This window comes from Mustela putorius, unplaced genomic scaffold (assembly GCF_011764305.1).
Source record: "Mustela putorius furo isolate JIRA1106 unplaced genomic scaffold, ASM1176430v1.1 tig00003853_pilon_pilon_pilon, whole genome shotgun sequence".
NCBI classification, from domain to species: domain Eukaryota; kingdom Metazoa; phylum Chordata; class Mammalia; order Carnivora; family Mustelidae; genus Mustela; species Mustela putorius.
Window position 1 is genome coordinate 1,181,679 of NW_025422005.1, and position 18,675 is coordinate 1,200,353.

The 18,675-nt window shown below is 66.8% G+C and overlaps 1 protein-coding gene across 4 annotated transcripts in view; it reads left to right on the forward strand.

The window, feature by feature from the left end:
• PLCH2 (phospholipase C eta 2) overlaps positions 1-18,675 on the forward strand; it is a 64,556-nt gene that overhangs the window by 25,941 nt on the left and 19,940 nt on the right. For 3 of the 4 annotated variants that reach the window (XM_013064689.2, XM_013064690.2, XM_045063576.1), the window contains exons 3-5: positions 15,062-15,208; positions 17,150-17,393; positions 17,578-17,707. In XM_013064689.2, the coding sequence (XP_012920143.1) occupies positions 15,062-15,208; positions 17,150-17,393; positions 17,578-17,707 (521 nt within the window). Of the gene's footprint in view, positions 1-5,429; positions 5,590-15,061; positions 15,209-17,149; positions 17,394-17,577; positions 17,708-18,675 lie in introns of those variants that run through there. The other variant, XM_013064692.2, reaches the window with a different exon arrangement.

The following is an 18,675-nucleotide window of genomic DNA, read 5'->3' on the forward strand; positions in this document are numbered from 1 at the left end:
AGCCCAAGGCAGGGGCCGATTTGCATACATTTGCATCTGCCTCTGTGTGCATTTATTTATTTATTTATAGATTTTTCGATTAATTAATTAATTTATTTATCTGAGAGAGATCACAAGCAGGCAGAGGGGCAGGCAGGGGGAGGGGGAAGCAGGGTCCCTGCCGAGCCGAGAGCCTGATGTGGGGCTCCATCCCAGGACCCTGAGATCGTGACCTGAGCCGAAGGCAGAGTCTTCACCCACTGAGCCGCCTGCTTTTAATTTCAAGGATTTCTGTGGTTTTAATCGATGCAAGTGACTGAGTGGCCTCCCGTGCCTACATCCAGGCGGCGGCACCCGGATGCGTAGACTGGCCGCCTGCCCTGCAGCCTGCGTGGGCTTCGGCCGTGGAGGAGGGTCGGTGGGGGACAGCTCCTGGCAGGCCGCACCCACGGGTGGGGGTGTCCCAGGTGGGCTGGGCTGGTGGCTGCGTGGCGGCCAGCCCTGGCATCGGTCCTCTTGTCTTGGTGCCAGGCTGCCCGTGCCTGCTGCTTGCGGGCACTGAATCTAGGTCAGGCTGGTGCAGAGAGGCCGGGCCTTGCGGGGGGGGCTGCGGCAGCCCAGGACAGGACCCAGACCTGACCACCTTGGCCGGGGGCAGGGGGCCATTGGGGTGGGGGTTCTGTCCTGTGGGGGGCCGAGGAGGGAGGCACGAGGCAGGGTGCTGTGGCTGAGGGTGCCACTGGTGGGGGGGTGACTGCGGTCTGTCCGTCGGGGGGGCTAGATGTGGGGGTATGGCTGAGGCCCTTTAGGTGGAACCTTCCAGAAACCCCCATCCCTCCTGCTGCCTGGGGCCTTCATTCCCTGCCGGCCCGCCCCGTCATTGCCCAAGGCAATTGCCTCCTCCAACTGGGTCAGTCCGTGGCCCCAGGACCCTGGCCGCCTTCTGCTTTGCATGGGGACTGGGGCCAGTCACCAGCACTGGGACTGGGGCTTCCCTCCTGCCCTGGAAACCGTCCGGATGCTGTGGGGGTGATGACCACCCAGGCCAGTGGGCCTCTGCTTTCCCCACAGTCCCCCGTCTCCATGGACACCAGGTCCATCAAGTGTCACAGCTGTGCCGTCCTTGGGCCTCCTGCTCTTTGGCCTGGGAGTGCCGAGCTGCGTGCAGGCTGTCTGCTGACTCCTCTGGGCTTGTGGAACCACGACGCTGATGCGTGCCCCGCTCTGGGGCCGGCACGGGAGTGCTGGGGGCACACAGGGGTGCTGGGAGCAGTAGGGGCTCCAGGCTTTGAGCAGTGCCCCTCCCACCTGGGCCCTGTGCCCGAGCGTCCGTCCAGGTCTGGGACTTGCTTGGGTTTGCTGTTTCCAGCCATCTTCCCAGACGCCCCCTTTGGAACTCACACCTGGGGTCAGGGCCTGGGGCCTGGCTTTGGTTCTGTCTCTGCTTGGCTTTGAGCCCCGGGCAAGACCCCTGTGCCTCAGTTTCCCTATCTGAAAAGCAAAGGGGTTGAACCTGGTGGCCTCTGGGGGCCCTTCTGCCTCGGCGTTCTAAGGGGCAGCGTGGCAACATACAGAGACCCTCACTGTGCCCCCGGTCTCCCCTGGTGCTGGTGGGCTTTTGGGGCCTGGGGCTGGGCGGTGGCTTTACTGCGACAGGTCAGTGGGGAGGCTCTTCTCAGAGATTCACGGGAGTCCAAAGACGAAATCCGAGGGCCCCACGGAGGTTTCTGCGGCTGCAGACCACCTCCATCCCACTTGCGGGGAGGTGACTGCTCACGGCCTCTGCTTCCCGGAGGCTGGGAGCCAGAGTGGCCACTGCCCCAGGCCAGGGACTGTGCCCCGAGAAGAACGAGACAGTGTTCCCAGACCCTCTTCACACGGCCGCCACCAAAGGGGACACTGCCCTGGGATCTTGGGTACCAGAAGGCCTGGCCCCACCTGTGCCCTTACGTAGTACCCCCCACTTTCTGCCCTCCAGATCTTTCTCCATGGCCCCAACTGGAGGCTCCCAGAACTGCTGACCCTTCCTTGGCTCCAGACAGGGACACTAAGTCCAGGGGGCTGTGAATCTGCACAGATCACACAGAGTGGGGACAGAGCAGGACTGGCACTGGGGTCTCCTGGCCAGGGCATGGCTCCATGCGACATTCTCCTGTCGCCAGGGGTCTTCATAGCCCGTCACCTCCACGGCGCTCCCTGGACTGCCCTCAGACCCGCCTCCTGGCCCTGCGGTCAGGTCAGCTGAGGGGACACAGGGCAGGGCTCGCAGGTGCCGGGGTTTGCTGTCTGCTGTCCCCGGGCGGCTGCCCTGACCGACGGCCTACAGAGCTGCCCTTGGCTGGTGGGGGCTGGGGACTCGGGGAACTGGCTGTAGGCCATCCCGGGGGACAGTGGAGAGCCAGGGTAGCCCTTCCCGTCTCGGCCCTGCTCCGTGCCTCAGCCCCTCTGTCTCTGGGTCTCCACCAGCGGCCCTCAGTCCCCACAGGCTGTGCAGGTACGTGTGCACACACAGCCCTTGGGGGTCCCCACACGCGCTGGCCTGCTCGTGGCCCAGGGTGGCGCATTGCCCCCTCGCGGGGCTGCCCACGCAGTGTTTCTGGGAAGTCGGAGGTGTAGGAGCTTTCCGGTGAAATGACTCTGAGAGGAGCTGCTTCACGTCCCTTGGACTCCTGGTGGAGAGCAGGCTTCAGGGCACGGCAGGTGCTGCGGGGGGATCTGTGGGGGGCTGGGGGCCTGAATTCTGTCCCCGCCCGCGGAGGCAGAGCTCGACCGGCTGCCGAAGAGCCTGGGCGCCCCGGATGGCACATGCTCAGGGGATGGGTGTGGACTGTGAGTTGGACCCCCCAGGGTGAGCTCTGGTGGCAAGGCTCACCCCACAAGGAGAGGGGCTCAGCTGACCCCGATGGGGCTGCGGCTGTAGCTGTCGAGAGCAGCCTGCGGGTGGCTGCCCGCCGGGGAGCCCCGTCCCCTGAGCATGGCGCAGATGAGGAACCGAGGCCTGAAGGGGAATGGACTTTGCCACTTACAGGCCTGGCTGGGAACCCAGGGCTCTAGGCCCGTGGTCAGGGCTGGCCCCCCGTGTGTCAGGGCACAGTATGGTCTTCTCCTGGCGATGTTTGGGATCCAGAGAATGGACACAGCTGGATCTCATGGCCAGATCCAGCGTTGCAGACGCCCCTCCCAGTGCTCAAGGTCTGGAAGGCAAGAACTCAGTGCTGGGGGTGTGGAGGAGATGACCCCTGGGGTGCTTTGACATGCAGGCCTCCTGCTGGATATCTAGGCCTGGGCTCTGGCCCTAGAGCTGAGGAAGCCCCACCCTTGCAACCCTGGGCAGGAGCAAAGCCCCCTGCAGGACCTTGGGGCCCCAGGCAGGGAGTGGGTGCTGGCAGGTGGCAGGGAGAGGGAAGGGAGCGGGCTGTGCAGCTCAGGGCAGGGCGCTGGGGGGAAGAGCAGGGCCGCTCCCCCAGCATGAGCTCGCCACCCCCACCCCAAGAGAACAGGGCTCAGGGCGGGTCGGGGTGGGGGGGCCCAGACTTGCTCCCCCACACCTGACAGTGTTTCTTCCTGTCCCCCTCTTCACACAAGAAGATGATGAGGCTCCTGGGGGGGTCTGGCAAGCCCTTGTTCCAGACGTGTGTCCCCACCCACTGCCAGCCAGGCCAAATGCTCTCAAAGACAGAATTTTGCTTAAATGCCCAGAAAGGAGATTTAGGAGATCAGAATCTTAAGCAAATTAACATGTGCGGCAGGCGGCTTTTAATCACCGCCGGTAATCACCGCCCGCCCCGCCCCTTGAGGGAAACCAGCTCCGAGGCTGCGTGGGGGCGGCTGGCCAAGCCGATGGATTATTCATCGGAACCTGAGCTTGAACCAGAACCTCCTTCTGTCCGCTGCGGAGAGCCGGCCCCTCCCCGGGACCCTGTGTCCGTGCACTCCACTCCTCACCTGCTCTCCCTTCTGTCGCTTCTCCTTTTTCCTGTCTCTCCCTGCCTCAGTCTCCCCTCTTCTGAGACTTGGGGCTGCAGGCCTGTTTCCAGAGGGGACTGCGTGAGGAGATTCGCAAAGCCCGGTTGCGGGGGAGCCGGACTGGCCCCTCCTCCTTTGCTCCCTGGCCTCAGGCCGCCTCTGGCGCCATGGCTTGGCCTGGTCCCCTCCTCTTAGCCCGACAGACCCCACCTCAGCCTTTCCCACTCAGCTGTAGGACCTCCTCCCACTGCGGCCAGCAGAGAGCCCCAGTCACACTTGGTGCCGGAGGGAGGACGCTGCCTCTCCCTTTGGGGTCTGTGCCAGCCCAGGGACCGGGGCCCAGGGACCCTGACTGTGCTCAGGGAACATATGACTCATGTGGACACAAGGGTCACCCTGTCAAGTTCAGGAAGGCAGCTCCCCAGAACCCAGGCAGTGGCCCCTTTGACCGGAAGGCTAGGGTTCCACCAGTGGCAGCAGAGGAAGAAAGGCTGCCCCTTTAAGGGAACCCACAGTGGCCCCGAGGCCATCCCTGGGCAGGATCCAGGTGCTGGTGGTGACAGCTCATGTGTCTCACCCCTGCACACCTGGGGGCCTGGCCCGGCAGGGGATAGTCACACCCTGGGGCGGCCAGAGCTCAGGGAGCTCCGAGGAGCCCCCCGTCCTCCTGCTCTGGCCTGTTGCCCGAGGCTGCCCGACCCAGTCTCCCAGACCTCCATAAACCTCCCCAGGCCACCCTCATGGCTCTGGGTAGAAGCAGCAGCTTTCAAAACAGCACCTGAGGGACGAGGGACGAAGCTCTCTTCTGCTGATGTGGGAAACGTGATTTCTCCTGGGTGCTGGATGTATCAGGTTGAATCAGACAGGCTGGTGCCCCTTCAGGATCAGGTGGGGGCCTCTCAGCACCGCCCTGCCCCCGGACTGCTGCCTGCTTGGCCTCGGTGGGACCCTGGGCCCCAGGATCTTCTGCAGGACCCTCGCTGAGGACATATGGGTGGAGGCAGAGAAGGAGCATAGAGGGGTTTGGATGCCAAGTGGCTGGGGCTGGGACCTGGACCCTCAAGGTTGTCATCCATCCTGCACCTGGGCCCGGACCAGGCAGCCCGGGAAGGGTCTCCCTCACCATCCTTGAAGCCCTGGACATTCTTGGAGACCCTCCTTGGAGAGAACTAGCCCTTGGGGTCTAGGGGAGGCTGTCCGTAGTGATCTGAGGGACGCTGTGGTCTTGGGGGGCCTCCAACCAGAGAGCATTTTGTTCCTGAGGGGAGAGGGCTGCTGCCCTCTGTGGTAGGAGGTCAGCGCAGCTGAGGGTGTCTCCAGAGCCCCTCCTGCCCCCCACCCCACTCCCAGCCGCTGAGCCCGCTGAGACACCGCACCCCACCCCAGCTCCTACTTCCTCCCGCGCCCACCGCTGGGCTGGGCTGTGAAGGGTTAAGGAGGGCGGGGCTCCGGCGGGAGGGGCGGTCCTGGCAGCAGCGGCGGGCTCAGCGCTCGCTGATCGGCCATGGGCGCCCGCTCAGGCGCAGGGACACTCGGTGCCAGTATACCACCCGCGCCCCCTTGGGCCACGCCGGTATCGTTGGGGGTGGTACCTGTGGGCCATGGAAGAGCCCGGGGACCCCGGTGGGCTCAGCCGGGACGAAGGTAAGACGGAGCTGCAGGGACTCAAGGAAGGAGGCTGAGGCGACCCTGCAGGCAGCCAGGGTCAGGTGCGAACTGCCCATCGGTGACCCACTGCACCCACTAGGGCAGGGCTTGACCCCCTCCCCCAGGGGCCTCCGGAACACTCCCATTCCCACAACACCTGCACATCCCGCTGCCCCCCCATCATCCCCCACGGGGCTGGCTTCTCTGCCAAAAGTGGAGACAATGCTGATGGACGGGGCAGGAGGAGCCCCAGCCGAGCTGTCTCCTGACCTCAGTCTGCCCCTATGGGATACCAGCCTGGGGGGGGGTGTCCGATCTGGGGTATTCTGACCTGTGGGGCCCTGGGGGCTCGCCCGGTCCAGCCCCCTCCCGCCCCACTCCTCCAGGGCAGCCAGGCGGCCCTGAACCTCGTCAGCACCATGGACAGGTCAGCGGCGACTTTCCCCGGAGGGGCCGCTTCCCGGGGCCTTCAGTGCTGGCACCCCAGTGGGGGTTTCTTGCTGAGATCTGACACTCTGTCCTGACCTGGGGGCCCGCACTACTTTGGGCAGACAGCAGGGATCCACAGGGGACACAGCCCGGAACTGCCATCACCAGGGCACTTGTTTGCACCTGGTCAGGCCCTGTCCCCTGTCCTTGTGGGGACCAGATGGGGCAGGGCTTCTCGGGGCCAGCTGTCAGTCCGCCCCAGGGCAGCACTTGCTCCGGGCCAGGAGTGGGGAGAAGCAGAGAGGGAGGGGGTCAGAGCCACAGCTGTAGCCAGAGTGACCCCAGGCAGGTGCAGAGGGACTTCCTGATTAAGGGCTGAGAACCAAAGGGCAGTCCAGTTTGCCTTCTGGATGGCTGGCTGGGTCCCCGTTGTTCTGGACCCAGTGTGTCCTGCCCTGTGATTGGTGTGGACATAGGGGAGGGACTGCATGGCCCTGGACAGCATGTGTGGGAGCAGGGACATCACTGCTGGCTGGACTGAGGGCACATCTCCTGCAGGGTCCTTCAGGGAGCTGTGTGGCCACAGGCAAGGCACCAGCCCTCTCTGAGTCTCTTGTGCAAGAGAGGGACAATATGGAGGTGCCTTCGTAGGGTGGCTGTGGGCAGAGTATGTCCAGTCTGTGTGGAGGCTTCGGGAATGCCTGTCCCCACCACACCCCCCCTCCCTCCCTGAGATGCCTTCTGTGAATGGAGGACAGGATGGCAGGTGGAGATGGGGCTGTGTGCTTGGGTCGCTCATAGGTGCACCCACCCGATGACCGCAGACCCCCATGCCAGTGTGGGGCAGGGCTTCCATGGTGGATGGTTCCTGGGGAGAGGCCGGCCCAGCACATTCCTGCCTACCTGAGCTGTAGAGAGTTCTGTGGAATCAGCACCCGGCCTTGGTCAGAACCCCGGGGTGCAGGATGCCTGCCTACTAGCAGGGTTGGGACTGGCCACTCCCAGGGCCCGGGGGGCCGGATACACTCAGGGTGCAGCCAGAAAGGGAAGGGCCTTGGTCTTGTGGGGGTAGTAGGGCGGCAGCCGCAGGAGCAGATGTGAGCCCACCCTTTGTGCCCCCTGTCTGGGAGGGGGAGACGTGTGGCATGGCCGTGGTCTGTTGGGGTGAGTGTGCTGCCCGCCCCCCCCCCCCGGAGAGAACAGTCTCAAATGAACAGCTGAGGACAGAGCAGATGGGCGGGAGTCTTGGGTCCGGCCCTCCATCTGTCCAGCTAATGAGCTGGGGGCGTGGTTTCCTCGCTCCTGGCACCTTCTCCTGGAAAGCCAGTGGATGGGCCCTGTGGGGAGGCGCCCCTCTCCTGGGGCAGGGGTCTGTGAGGGGGGTGCAGAGGGCCCTCTTGGGTGCAGAGGCCAGCTTCACGCTCCGTGAGGGCTCTCGGGGGTAGAGGCATCAAGAAGGGATGAGTAATCAGAAGTATCTTTTCCTTCCTGGGACTTTGCCTCCAGCAGACGTGGGCTTCTCTACCGGCTGGATGGACTTCCTGTGTGGGAAAGGCCGGTGGGCGCGGGCCCCTCGGGCAGGGAGACAGACACCCTTTCCAGGACAGGATGTATTTTTTCTGGCTCTTGGAGAGCTGGAGGGGAAGGAAGCTTCCCACTGGGCAGACTCCAGTGGGCCTCCGAACCAGCCAGGGGCAGCCCTGTAGGACCCTAGGATGGGGCTTCGCGCGCCTGACAGTCAATTATAGAGAGAAGGAAGCCGCTGTGAGTCCACGTGAGTCCTGGTGGTCTTGGTGCACACGGACCGGAAGTCACCCTGGCCCAGGCAGGCCCCAGTCAGCAGAGCCGCTGACCTCTGGAGACTCCCCTCTGGTTCAAGCCGTGGGTGGACCTGCCCGGAGGGCGGTTGCAGGTGGCCCTGGCTGAGCTCTCTCCCAGGTCCATGGTGGGCATGTTGGGGAGCAGGGCCAAGGGGAGTCAGGATGACGCTCAGGGAGGGTACCACCTGGCTCCGCAGCGGCACGGGTCCAGCTCACGCAGGGGAGTGGGCTAGGGGTCCTGCACAAGATAGCGGGGACTGTAGGAAGTCACGTTGGGAGAGTCCTCAAGGTGCTGTTTCCGGACAGTCCTCAAGGTGCCTGAGGCCCCCGGGCTGTCGAGGAAGCCGCCCTGGCCAGGAGGAGCCACCGGGCCCGGGGAGGAGTCCACAGGCTCAGCCTTCTCCTGTTTCCTGTCGGCTCCCGTGGCTCCGTGCCTGCTTCTCCGGCGGCCGTCCAGCCCCGCCAGCTGCCGCCTGCCTCCCGCGCAGGCCCAGGTGGGTGTGGGGTGGGGATGGGGCCTGCTGGCCATGCGGGGTGGGGGGGACCCCTCCCTCAACCTGCAGGAGTTTCCTCTCTTCCCAGCAGGTGGGCCCAGTTCCATCTGGTGACTTTTCAGGAACATGCCCCCACCCCCAGAGCCGCTGCGAGGCTGTCTCTCCCTCCCTGGTCACCGCCGGGGGCTCCCCGGGGCGATCCCTCACACAAACCCACAAAGCTGGGTGCCTGCCTCCGGGGAGCCCTGGTTGAGGGGGGTGTGTATGGCCAGATGCCCCCTCCCAGCCCCTGGCCAGGTCAGTGCACAGGCGCTGAGGGCTGGGGCCGGGGAGCACACAGCCCGGGCACCTGGGAAGGCAGGCCGCTGTGGAGTGGCTATTTATAGAGTCCCCTCCACACACGACTCTTCCACGTGATTAAGGCCACCACTGCAGCTGAGCTGGGGGCTGCCGAGACGGGAGGGGGCAGGACTCTGAGAAGGACCCTCTGTGAGGCTGGTGTGAGCTGGTCCTGGGCTCTGCTGGCAGGCAGAGGAAAGCGGGATGTTGGGACCCCATGTGCTGAAGACCCCAGGTCCCCACGGTCTCGGCAGCCTCGGTGACAGTGTGGCGGTGCAGTGCGTGGCCAGGGGCTTCTCTTGTGGGAGGGCGCTGGGCACCGGACTCTGTCTCGTCCACGGTGCCCACGGCTGCGGGAGCCCGGGCCATCTGTGGACTGCTCGTCCATCACTCAGGAAGTTCCCGCTGGCCTTCCCTCAGGCCTGGTCCCCGGAGGAGCGCATGTCACCAGCTAGGAAGGGGCCATGCGGCTGCTCTCCCTGCCTGAGAGCACGAGCTTCCAGGGCCCTCTGAGGGCAGAAGGCCCAGGCCTGGGGCTGGTCAGTCGGTGTGGTGGGGGGCCCTGGGGCCGCTGGAGCACATCCCCTGCACACACCCCCCACCGCCTGCACACTTGCTGCCCTGGCTCCCCGGGGTCTGCGTCCCTGGGCTGGAGAAGGTGGGGTCGGCCAGAAGCTGTCCAAAGGGGCAGAGCAACTTGGGGACAGTCTGCCCCCAGGACTCCCTCCGGCCCTCCTCGCTTCTGAGCTTGGTGATGCTGTGGGTCAGCCCCCCACCCCAAGCTCTCAGGCTCCTGCGGGAAGGCCGAGTGCCTGCCCCACGGGGAGGGTGCTGCCGGAGGAGGGAAAAAAGGCACTTCGTGGTGGGGGTGGGTGGTGTCTGGCATGGACCTCCCCCTCTGCTTCGCCGCCGCCCCCGCCCCGAGCCCTCCTCCAGGCTTGTCTGGGACCCACCCAGGGCCTTGCCAGCCCGGCTGACTGTCCCCCAGGGCCCCCGGGGCCCGCACTGACTCCGTGGCCCTGGGCCCTGGGCACTGGCGTCCTGGCGTCCTGCCGGGGGGGAGGGGGGCTTGAGGGAGCCGACGCCCGGTCCCTGATAAAATAAAAATAGTCGGGAGGAGGCGCCCAGACGCGCAGGGGGAGGGGGCACGAGCTGCTCCTCAGACGTTTAAATAATCCCCACCATATGTGTGTGGGCCTGTCAGGAGGCCTGTGTGGGACAGGAGGCCTCCCTCCTGTCAGGCGCTGGCCGGCGCTGGGGCCGGTCCCCGTGGGTGCTCGCGGGCGCCGGGCGCGGCGCTGGGGCCCGGGGACCCCTTCCTCTCCCCTCCCCGCGCAAGGTTGGGCCCCTCCTGCAGGTGGAGATGCCCCTGCAGAGAGCAGACGTGCGGCTCAAGGTGCCCGATGGGGGCTGAGGACCCCACGGAGGGCGTGGCTGCTCGGCCGGGGGGTGGTGGCCGGCCGCGGGGGCTCAGGGAGGTGGGAGGCGTGCGCCCCACGCCCCGGCCCCTGGGAGTGTTTGCTCGAGGTGGGGGCGAGCAAGGCCTGGGCCCGTGCCTGCCCGAAGCACCTCCCCGTCCGCCTGTGTGCGTGCTCGCCCCGAAGGACTCCAAGACGGGGTCAGCGTCTGAGATTCCAGCCAAGCCAGTGGTGTCCCACCTCAGCCGGGGACCTCTTCCCTTGGAGCAGCTGCAGCCAGGGTCCTGTGGCCACTTGAGGAAGAGAGGAGGGAAGGGGCTGAGGGATCTGCTGCCAGATAGGGAGACGGAGGCACGGAGACAGGGGCCGCCCTCAGAGTCCGCTTCCCGGCGACTGCCCAGGGTGGGCGTCCGGGTCAGCGGTTCAGCCACGGGCCCCTGTGGCCTTGAGTATCACGGTGGTCTGGAGGCCCCTGGGGAGGGGGCTCTGCCTGTGCCTCCATCTGGGCTGGGCACACCCTGCACCAGCCTCCACAAGGACTACCACTGCAGGGGCCAGCTCTGCCCGGTGGTGGCCAAGCCCGAGAAGGCTGCGTGGCCGTGCTAGGTGCTGGCTCCTGTCACCACCCCCAGGGCTGGCTTGGGGTTCTTGGCACTGGGGGCCCAGCTGCCCACTTTTGAGGGTCTGATTGGGGCCTGACCCAGATAACACCAGGACAGAGCAGGACAGGACAGGGTGGTCCTGCCCCAGAGGGCCCTGGGGGGTTGAGGGCATGCAGACCAGCGTGTGTGGTCTTATCAGGCAGCCGTGTGGGTCCCGAAGGGAACGGCTGAGCTTCAGGACTGAGAACCCAAGCAGAGGTGTGTGGGGCGCGCCTGAGGAGGAAAGGGCCTGAGGGAGCCCTGCTGCCCCTTCCTGGCCAGGGCTGCTGGCCCCCAGCTGCCCCCTCTGCCCGGCTTGTGCGCTGGCTCGAGGGCCCAGAGGCCACACCTGCTGGCCCTGCAGGGGCTGGCGACTGGGACGAGCCCGGCATGGACCGAGGCTGGGGTCAGGGCTCTTGGGGCAGCTGGTGCTCACAGGGGCAGGCGGGGTGGGAGCCGGGCCAAGTGCTGGGTGAAGAGTGAGTCCATCCTGGGCCCCGCTGTGGCCTCCTTGTCGGGGTGGGCTGGGCTCTTGTCCCCCTGGGTGTGGGCCCGGGTGTGGAGACTAGGGACACCCTGTCTCTATGGCCCCATTGATAGAAGAGCAAGGGGAGGCCTTTGGTGTCTGTTCCCAGGGGTTTTCTCAGGGGACCCTGAGGGAGCAGGTGGGGACTGGCTCCGGGGCCATATGTAGACTTGGGGGCTGGTGTGGCCCTCCACCCTGTGCGTGGTTCTCCTGGGTGCTGCTGTCCCTTCCCTTTGAGAGCAAGTGCTCAGCTCTTGTTGAGGGGAGGGTGGGGAAGGAGGCACCCTGCTCCTGGTTAGGGGACGGGGTCCTCACGGTTCGGGGCCTGTCTTGGGTTCAAGCCCAGCCTGGCAGTCACTGGGGGCCTGGCCTTTGCACGTATCCAGCGTGCTCAGCTGCACTGTGGGGTAACGGGCACCCCCAGAACCGGGAGCTCCCCCACAGTGTCCTATGGCCCCGGAGGACCCCGGCTCTGCGTCCATCGCCTCACGCACTCTCAGAGTGGGCCTCCGGGTGCCAGGCGGCCTTCTCTGGCAGAGCCTTGCGTCAGGCTGGGTTAGCGGGACCTTCCTCTGGTTGGGCAGCGGAGGACCACGCCCTTGGGGGTGCTGAGGAGGACTTAGGGTGTCTGGGGTGCAGGGGCTGGACCCACTCAACCTGTGCCCCCAAGCGCACCCCTACTCGGGCAGATCAAGGTACCTGAGCTCCCCCGGCTGATGGCAAAAGACCACTGATCAGCTGGTGGCTGGGAGTGCGGGGCATGAGCTGGGATGACAGGTGCGGCTGGTCAGGGGCCGGGGGGCGGGGGGTGAGGAGGTGGGACCCCCCCCAGGGTGGGGCCAGGCATCGGGGAGGAGCAGGGGTAGCCTGGGTTTGAAGAGCTGCGGGCTCTGAGGCAGGAGGGAGCGGCCCGTGTCGGGGAGGGACAGCTGACGGAGGGGCAGTGACACGCAGGTGGCGGGGGGCGCCGCCCCAGTCTGGGCCTTGTGTCGGGCCGGCAGATGGGCGGGCAGGTCTTCCCTGGGCTGGGTCCTTCTCCCCAAGGCCGGGTCTGCGTGAGGAGGCCCAGCGCAGCCCAGCGCCTGGGTGGACTCCGTGGTGAGCGAGCGCGGGGCAGTGGGCTGCCGCAGCCCAGAGGGGTCAGGCCCTGGGGCTGGTCCTTGGGACCTGAGGCCGCACACCCTGGGGCCTGGAGCTGGGTGAGGGCGCGGGCGCGGGTGTGGGCGTGGAAGCGCTCGATCCAGGCCCGCGGACTCTGGCCCTCCCTTCGTGCTCAGGTCCGGATCAGTCCACAGAGGGCTGGGGGCTGGGGGCCAGGATACTGCTTCTCCTGCCCCATCTTACCCCCTCCCCCTGGGGACTGTGGGCACCCCTCGGCGTCTCTGGCAAGTGCAAGACGTGTGGGGTGGGGAGTAGGGTCCTCTCCTGGGGCTCAGGCCGGAACGGAGCGGGACAGCATGGGGCGGATGATGAGCAACGTGGGTGGTCCCACGAGGACGGTCACCCCAGGCCTGACAGCCGTGTTCTTCGGGTCCCCAGGGTGACCGCCTCTGTCTTGGCTGTCCCTGCTTGGCCAGGACATGGGGGCTGGTGACCTGGGCCCTCCTCGACACTGCCAGCTGCCTAGTGCCCTCCTGGTCTCCAGCTGGGAGTTCCCTTGGCCTAAATCCTCTGGCCAGCTGGGCTGGCCCCGGGCTGGATTAGCACAGGGGGTTGGGCGGAGGCTCGGCGGGGTGGGCAGAGGTGCAGCGGCTCCCCTGCCCTCAGACTCCAGGCGCTGCTTCTCTGGGGATCCTTTTGTGGCCCCGCGGGGTGGGCAGGCTGGCCTGGGGGCCCCGTTGGACTGTGGGGGACAGTTGGACCAATGCCAGAGGTGTCCGAGAACAGCCCCAGGGGGCCTTGCAGGAAGGGCTGTCAGGAGGAGGAGGCAGAAGAGAGGAGCGGACCCGTGGGGCTTCCGTGCCCCCTGCCATTCCCTGACCTGCTGCTGAGGTGCGGGGGACGCGGGCCGTCTCGGGCCTCCAGGAGCCACCCTGGCTGTTGTCTTGGCATGTCGGTCCCCGGGCCGTCTGACCCCAGCCGGCCCCGGGGGAGTGGTGGCCTGCCTGGCGGAGGCCCTCCTCTGGGTCGGAGCGAGTGTGACTGTGTCCCCACCGTGGCCGCTTGGCCCACTAGGTAAGGGGGCAGCCCTGCTTGCCCAGCGAGCCGCACCCAGTCCCCCAGCCCCCGGGGTCAGGAGGGTGGGGGCCGCTCCCGGGGGTGTGAGCTGTAGCCTCCTGCCCCTCGGGTCTCCCTCTGGGAGGCGCCCGCAGCGCCCCGCTCTGCCCCCCCCCACCGTCCCCCCGCCCCGGGGCCTAGAGGCTGGCGGCCGAGCAGGCAGTGGGGAGGGTGAGGGGTCGGGGCACGGAGGGCGGCGGGCAGGACCCGGGCTGGGCACTCAGGCGGCTCCGCGGCTTTTGCTGGAGGGGCGGACTCCCTGGCACTCGGGGCCCGTGCACCTTTAGCCCCAGTGGGGTAGAAGCCTCATGTGCAGGACACGAGCCGTCGGCGGGGCCGGGACACCCCTTAGCGATGTGAGACTCAGCCGTGTGCGCGTCGAGGCCTGCCCGGCTGTGACAGGAAGATTGCATATCTGTTCTGACAGGGCTGGCCCGTGGATGGCCCCATCTGGGCTCTGTGCCCCCCGGGTGTCTGCTCCGGCCGAAGGATGAGGCCTGGTCCAGGGGCTGCGTTCTAGAACCTGTTCTGGGCCTCTGGGCCTCCCAGCCCCCGGCCCTGCACCACCTGTGTCCCCACCTCCCCGTGTCCCCCGTGGAGCCCGGCCTCCCTGTGGGCTGTGTCCCACCACCCTGCAGTGCAGGGTCAGGGACTGGCTTCCTCCAGGGGGTCCTGCCCAACTTGGCTCCCTGGCGGGCGGTGCCTCCACAAGACGCCCGCCGAGGGTCCCTCACTCGGTGGTTCTCGGGGGGGTAATTCCTTGGTGCTTCAACAGATGGCAGCTTCCAGGCCTGGCTTTCTGTCAGTAGGTGTGAGGGGCCCAGGGGCCGGGGGCCGGGGGCAACAACTGACCCCACCCCTGGGCCTCTCTCCAGCCCCAGGGGGCTGCTGGCCTGGCCCGGAGACTCCGACCCCGGGGACCCAGGCTGCAGACAAGAGGCCAGGCAGACAGAGGAGGGGGACGAAGGGAGGGGCGCTGGGGGACGGGTTTGCGTTCTGGAGCTGAAGTCTGGTGCTGTCTTCCTGCCGCCAGTGCAAGACATGGCCTCACAGGGTCCCCTCTGGGCCCCCAGGGTTCGACTGTGCCGAGTCACCCCTGCCTCCTGGAGGAAGGCAGCTTTCCTGAAGGCCACAGGAAGGGGGCACAGGCTCTCAGGAGAAACCCCGGCCTGCCAGCTGCCCGCCAGGGACCTCCCTGTGCCCGGCACAGAGGCCACACTGCGTAGCAGCCCTGGAGAGGGCGTCGTTGACTTTGGGGCAGGTTGTGGTGTCGCTGGGGCCGGCAGAGGGTGAGCCAGCGGCCAGAGCAAGGGAAAGCAAAGCCGTGGCGGACCTGGGCCCCGCCTGGCACCGCACCCGGCCCAGGCGCGTGAGGGGAGGCGGCGGCCGCCGGGCTGGGCAGCCCCAGTCTCTCCGGTGGGCTCCGTGGGCCCGGAGGTGGGCGTGTGGGTGGTCTCTGCACCCCCGAAGCTCGTGGGGGGCCCAGCACTCACAGCGCCCCGTCTGTCTCTGCGTCCTCCGTCTGTCTGCCACATCCGTGTGTCTCTGTGTCGTCTGTCTGTCGGCCACGTCCGCGGACGTCCAGTGGAAAGATGCATGAGCGCCATGCAAGCGGGAACCCAGATGGTCAAGCTCCGCGGCGGCTCCAAGGGCCTGGTCCGCTTCTACTTCCTGGACGAGCATCGCTCCTGCGTCCGCTGGCGGCCGTCGCGCAAACATGAGAAAGCCAAGAGTGAGCGGCGGCCCTGGGGGGGCGGGGGGGCGCGGCTGCGGGCAGCTGGGAGGGCAGCAAAGTCGGGGGCTCTGGTTTGGCACAAGGGTCCAGTGGACGTGGAGCTTTGAGGGGACCTTGGATGCCACGTAGGGAGGGCTTGAAGCCCAGTGCCCTTCAGGGCCCTGGCCTTGTTCCTGCCTGGCAGAGCCCTTGAGGACTCTGGGGACCAGCTGCCCTTTCCTGGGTGGGATCTGGGATGGGCTGAGGGGCCAAAGGAGCGTCCGTGGAGCTGAGGGACAAGACCTCCCAGAAATACAGAGAGAGAGCCCCCAGCTGGGCACACCAAGGGCCAGGCGTCTGGGCTAGCTCAAGCAGCCTGGCGCCAGGAGGGGTCCTGAGCTGGGAGGGTTTGTGCAGAGGAGGGGAGAGCATAGTTGATCTCTGAGCATGGCATGGCAGGAGTCAGGCCGAGAGGCAGGAAGGGACACGTTAGAGCCCGCACAGGCCAGGAGAGACCCAGGGGAGCCAGGGCCAGGCCTCAGCCCAGCAGTTGCCAAGGGCACTGTCACTGCCGTGGGGCCTGGGAGAGAGCCGGGCTGGGGAGGCCCCTGGAGGGCATCCAGGAGGGGAGGGCTGGCCCTGCCCTCTGGGCCCGGAGGGGTGGACATGCAGTTCTCACCTGCGGCTCCTCCTTGTGCTGTTCCCTGCACTGGGTCTGAGCGCGAGGTGGGCAGTCAGCTCACAATAGACATCTTCGTGTCCAGCTGAGACAGAAGAAAACACAGAGGTTGGAGAGAGAAGGGACCAGTAGATGGGGTCACAGAGGTCCTTCGAGGGCAGGGGTGACAGGGCAGAGACTGGCCAGGATTGGAGGGGAGGCCAAGTACACTGTTTAGAGCTGTCTCTGGCCTTGGAAGGTCTCCAGGAGGGAGGAATGGGGGGCAGCTGTCTGTCTGTCACCCTCCCAGTCCAGGGGCTCAGAACCCCCCACCCCTGCCAGGCACAGGTACGCACCGAGGGAGCTGGAGAGGGAAGTAGGCAGCTCCCCCAGGTAGGTGGGCTCGGCCCACCTGGGAGCTCAGGGGGTGGGAGCAGAAGACAGAGGGGCCCACCCCTCACTGCACTGATGGGGCTGCCCCACCGTCCGTGCCCTGGGCAGGATAACGCCCCCTGCCCCAGAAGGGCATAGCGCCCACTGGGCAGAGCCAGAAATGGCCGGCAGTAACGGGAGGCAGTGAGAGCTGGATGGAGGGCACAGAGCTGGGGGGCTGGTCCCGGGTGCCTGGCTCCCGGAGGGGACCCTGGGCTGCCTGTGCCCTGCACACGCGCTGTGAGGGGCCCTGCCCCACGTGCGGGAACTGAGCCTAGAGACGCCTTCTTGAGCTCAGCGGCTGGGCATCGGCTCAGCGTTCTTCAGGTCTTGCATGGAGGCTCTGGAGCTCCGGGGGCTGCGTCCAGTAAGGATATCTCTGAAGGCACCTGGGCTGGGGCACACAGAGCGGGACCCCGCTGTACCCCTGGTCCTACCACCTGCGGGGCCAGCGCTCACCAGGGGGGCAGCCCTGCATCAGGCTAGCATCTGGGCAGGGACACGAGCTGGCTGGACCTGGACAGAAGAAGGGGCTTGTCTGGGCTCCCTTGATCTGCAGCCTTGGGCTTGGGGCAGAGGCCACATGCCTGGGATTACTAATGCGAGGGAGGCAGGCCCCTCCCTCCGGGGGAGTGTGTGAACCTCTTTCACACCCGAAGGAAGTGGGGAGCAGACCTTACGGTCAGAGCAGAGTGGGGAGCGGTGGGCTCCCCAGCCTGAGCCCATCTGTATTTTCGAGGGTCCCTTGAAATGTCCCTTCCCCGGCTGTCCCCAGCCTCGCCTCTCCTGCCCCTCTGTGCTGAGCCGGTGCAGCAGGTGGGGGCCCCGCGTGCTGGGCGGGCTGTGACCGGTGCCCCTGCCCCCCGCAGTCTCCATCGACTCCATCCAGGAAGTGAGTGAGGGGCGGCAGTCTGAGGTCTTCCAGCGCTACCCTGATGGGGTTTTCGACCCCAACTGCTGCTTCAGCATCTACCACGGCAGCCACCGAGAGTCCCTGGACCTGGTGTCGCCCAGCGGGGACGAGGCACGCACCTGGGTCACCGGCCTGCGCTACCTCATGGCCGGCATCAGCGACGAAGACAGCCTGGCCCGCCGCCAGCGTACCAGGGACCAATATCCTTGGTCTGGGGGGGCAGGCGTCAGGGAAGGGTTAGCCTCCTGGGGGCGGTCACGCATCTGGGGAAGGGGAGCAGGGGAGGGGCATTGGGGCTGGAGTCCTCCACTCCTACCGCCCGTGGCGGGGGCGGGGGCGCGGCTGGCCCTGCTGGGCTGTGTGGCTCCCTAACTCGGCCCCGAAGTGGCTGAAGCAGACGTTTGACGAGGCCGACAAGAACGGGGACGGGAGCCTGAGCATCGGCGAGGTCCTGCAGCTGCTGCACAAGCTGAACGTGAACCTGCCGCGGCAGAAGGTGAAGCAGATGTTCAAGGTGAGGTGGGGCCGGTGCAGGTGCGTCCCCGGGGAGCCGTCCCGCTGGAGCTGCAGGAAGTCCCGGCGGGGCCTGTGGGGGACGGGGGTGGGGACAGCTCGCGTTGGCGGAGCGGAGGCGGCTCAAGCCCGGGGCACGGTGGCAGCTGCTCCTGGGGGCCCTCCCTCGCTGGGGGGCATTCAGGCCCAGTCAGGTCCCCAAGGGAAGCCACCCAAAGCGGGCTGCACCCCCTTTCCTCGTCCTCCCCCAGAGTGCCCGGCACTGGCCTGTCCTGCGGGCAGCAGCTCTGGGGCCCCGCTCAGGGCCGCCTCCTGGTTCAGTGGGCCCCGCGTTAGGAGTTCGGAAAATGCCTCTCGGCGGAGACGCAGGCTTTACTGTCCGCAGTTAGTTTCTCTCCTTCCGACCCCCGGCTGGTATGTTGTGGAGTAAGGTGGCATCGGTGGGTCCCTGCTTTGTGGGGTCGAAGGGCAGGCAAGCCCAGCTCCTAGGATGCAGCCTGGAAAGATGATTTTCCGTCTCTCGGTCCCTCTGGCTCTGTATCTCTCGTGCACACAGCCAACCGCTGCACTGGGCACAGCCTCTGGGCTTCCCCTGGGCTCTCACGACAGACAGGTGTTGGCGCTGGGCGGAGCGAGGTGGGCGTGAAGGAAGGGGCGAGTGGGATGCTCTTGGGCTGCCGGCCAAGGACTAGGGGGTTCCCAGGGCCCCCCCGGGAGCCCCCAAGGGGACAGAGCCTGCCTGGGCAGTGAGGAGCTGGCAGATGGCTCAGGCCTGCAGATCAGCTCCCCACCTGTACCCTGCTGACGCTGCTTCTGGGGACCGCTCTGGGGCAAGAGGCTGTTCCAGAACAGTGAGGCTGTCAGGGGCTGGGCAATAGGCTGGCTTAGACCTTGGGGTCCAGCCTGTCCTCTGAGGCGCAAGGAGAGCAGCGCCCCCTCCCAGATGGGGCGCGAGTGTGCGCAGGCTCC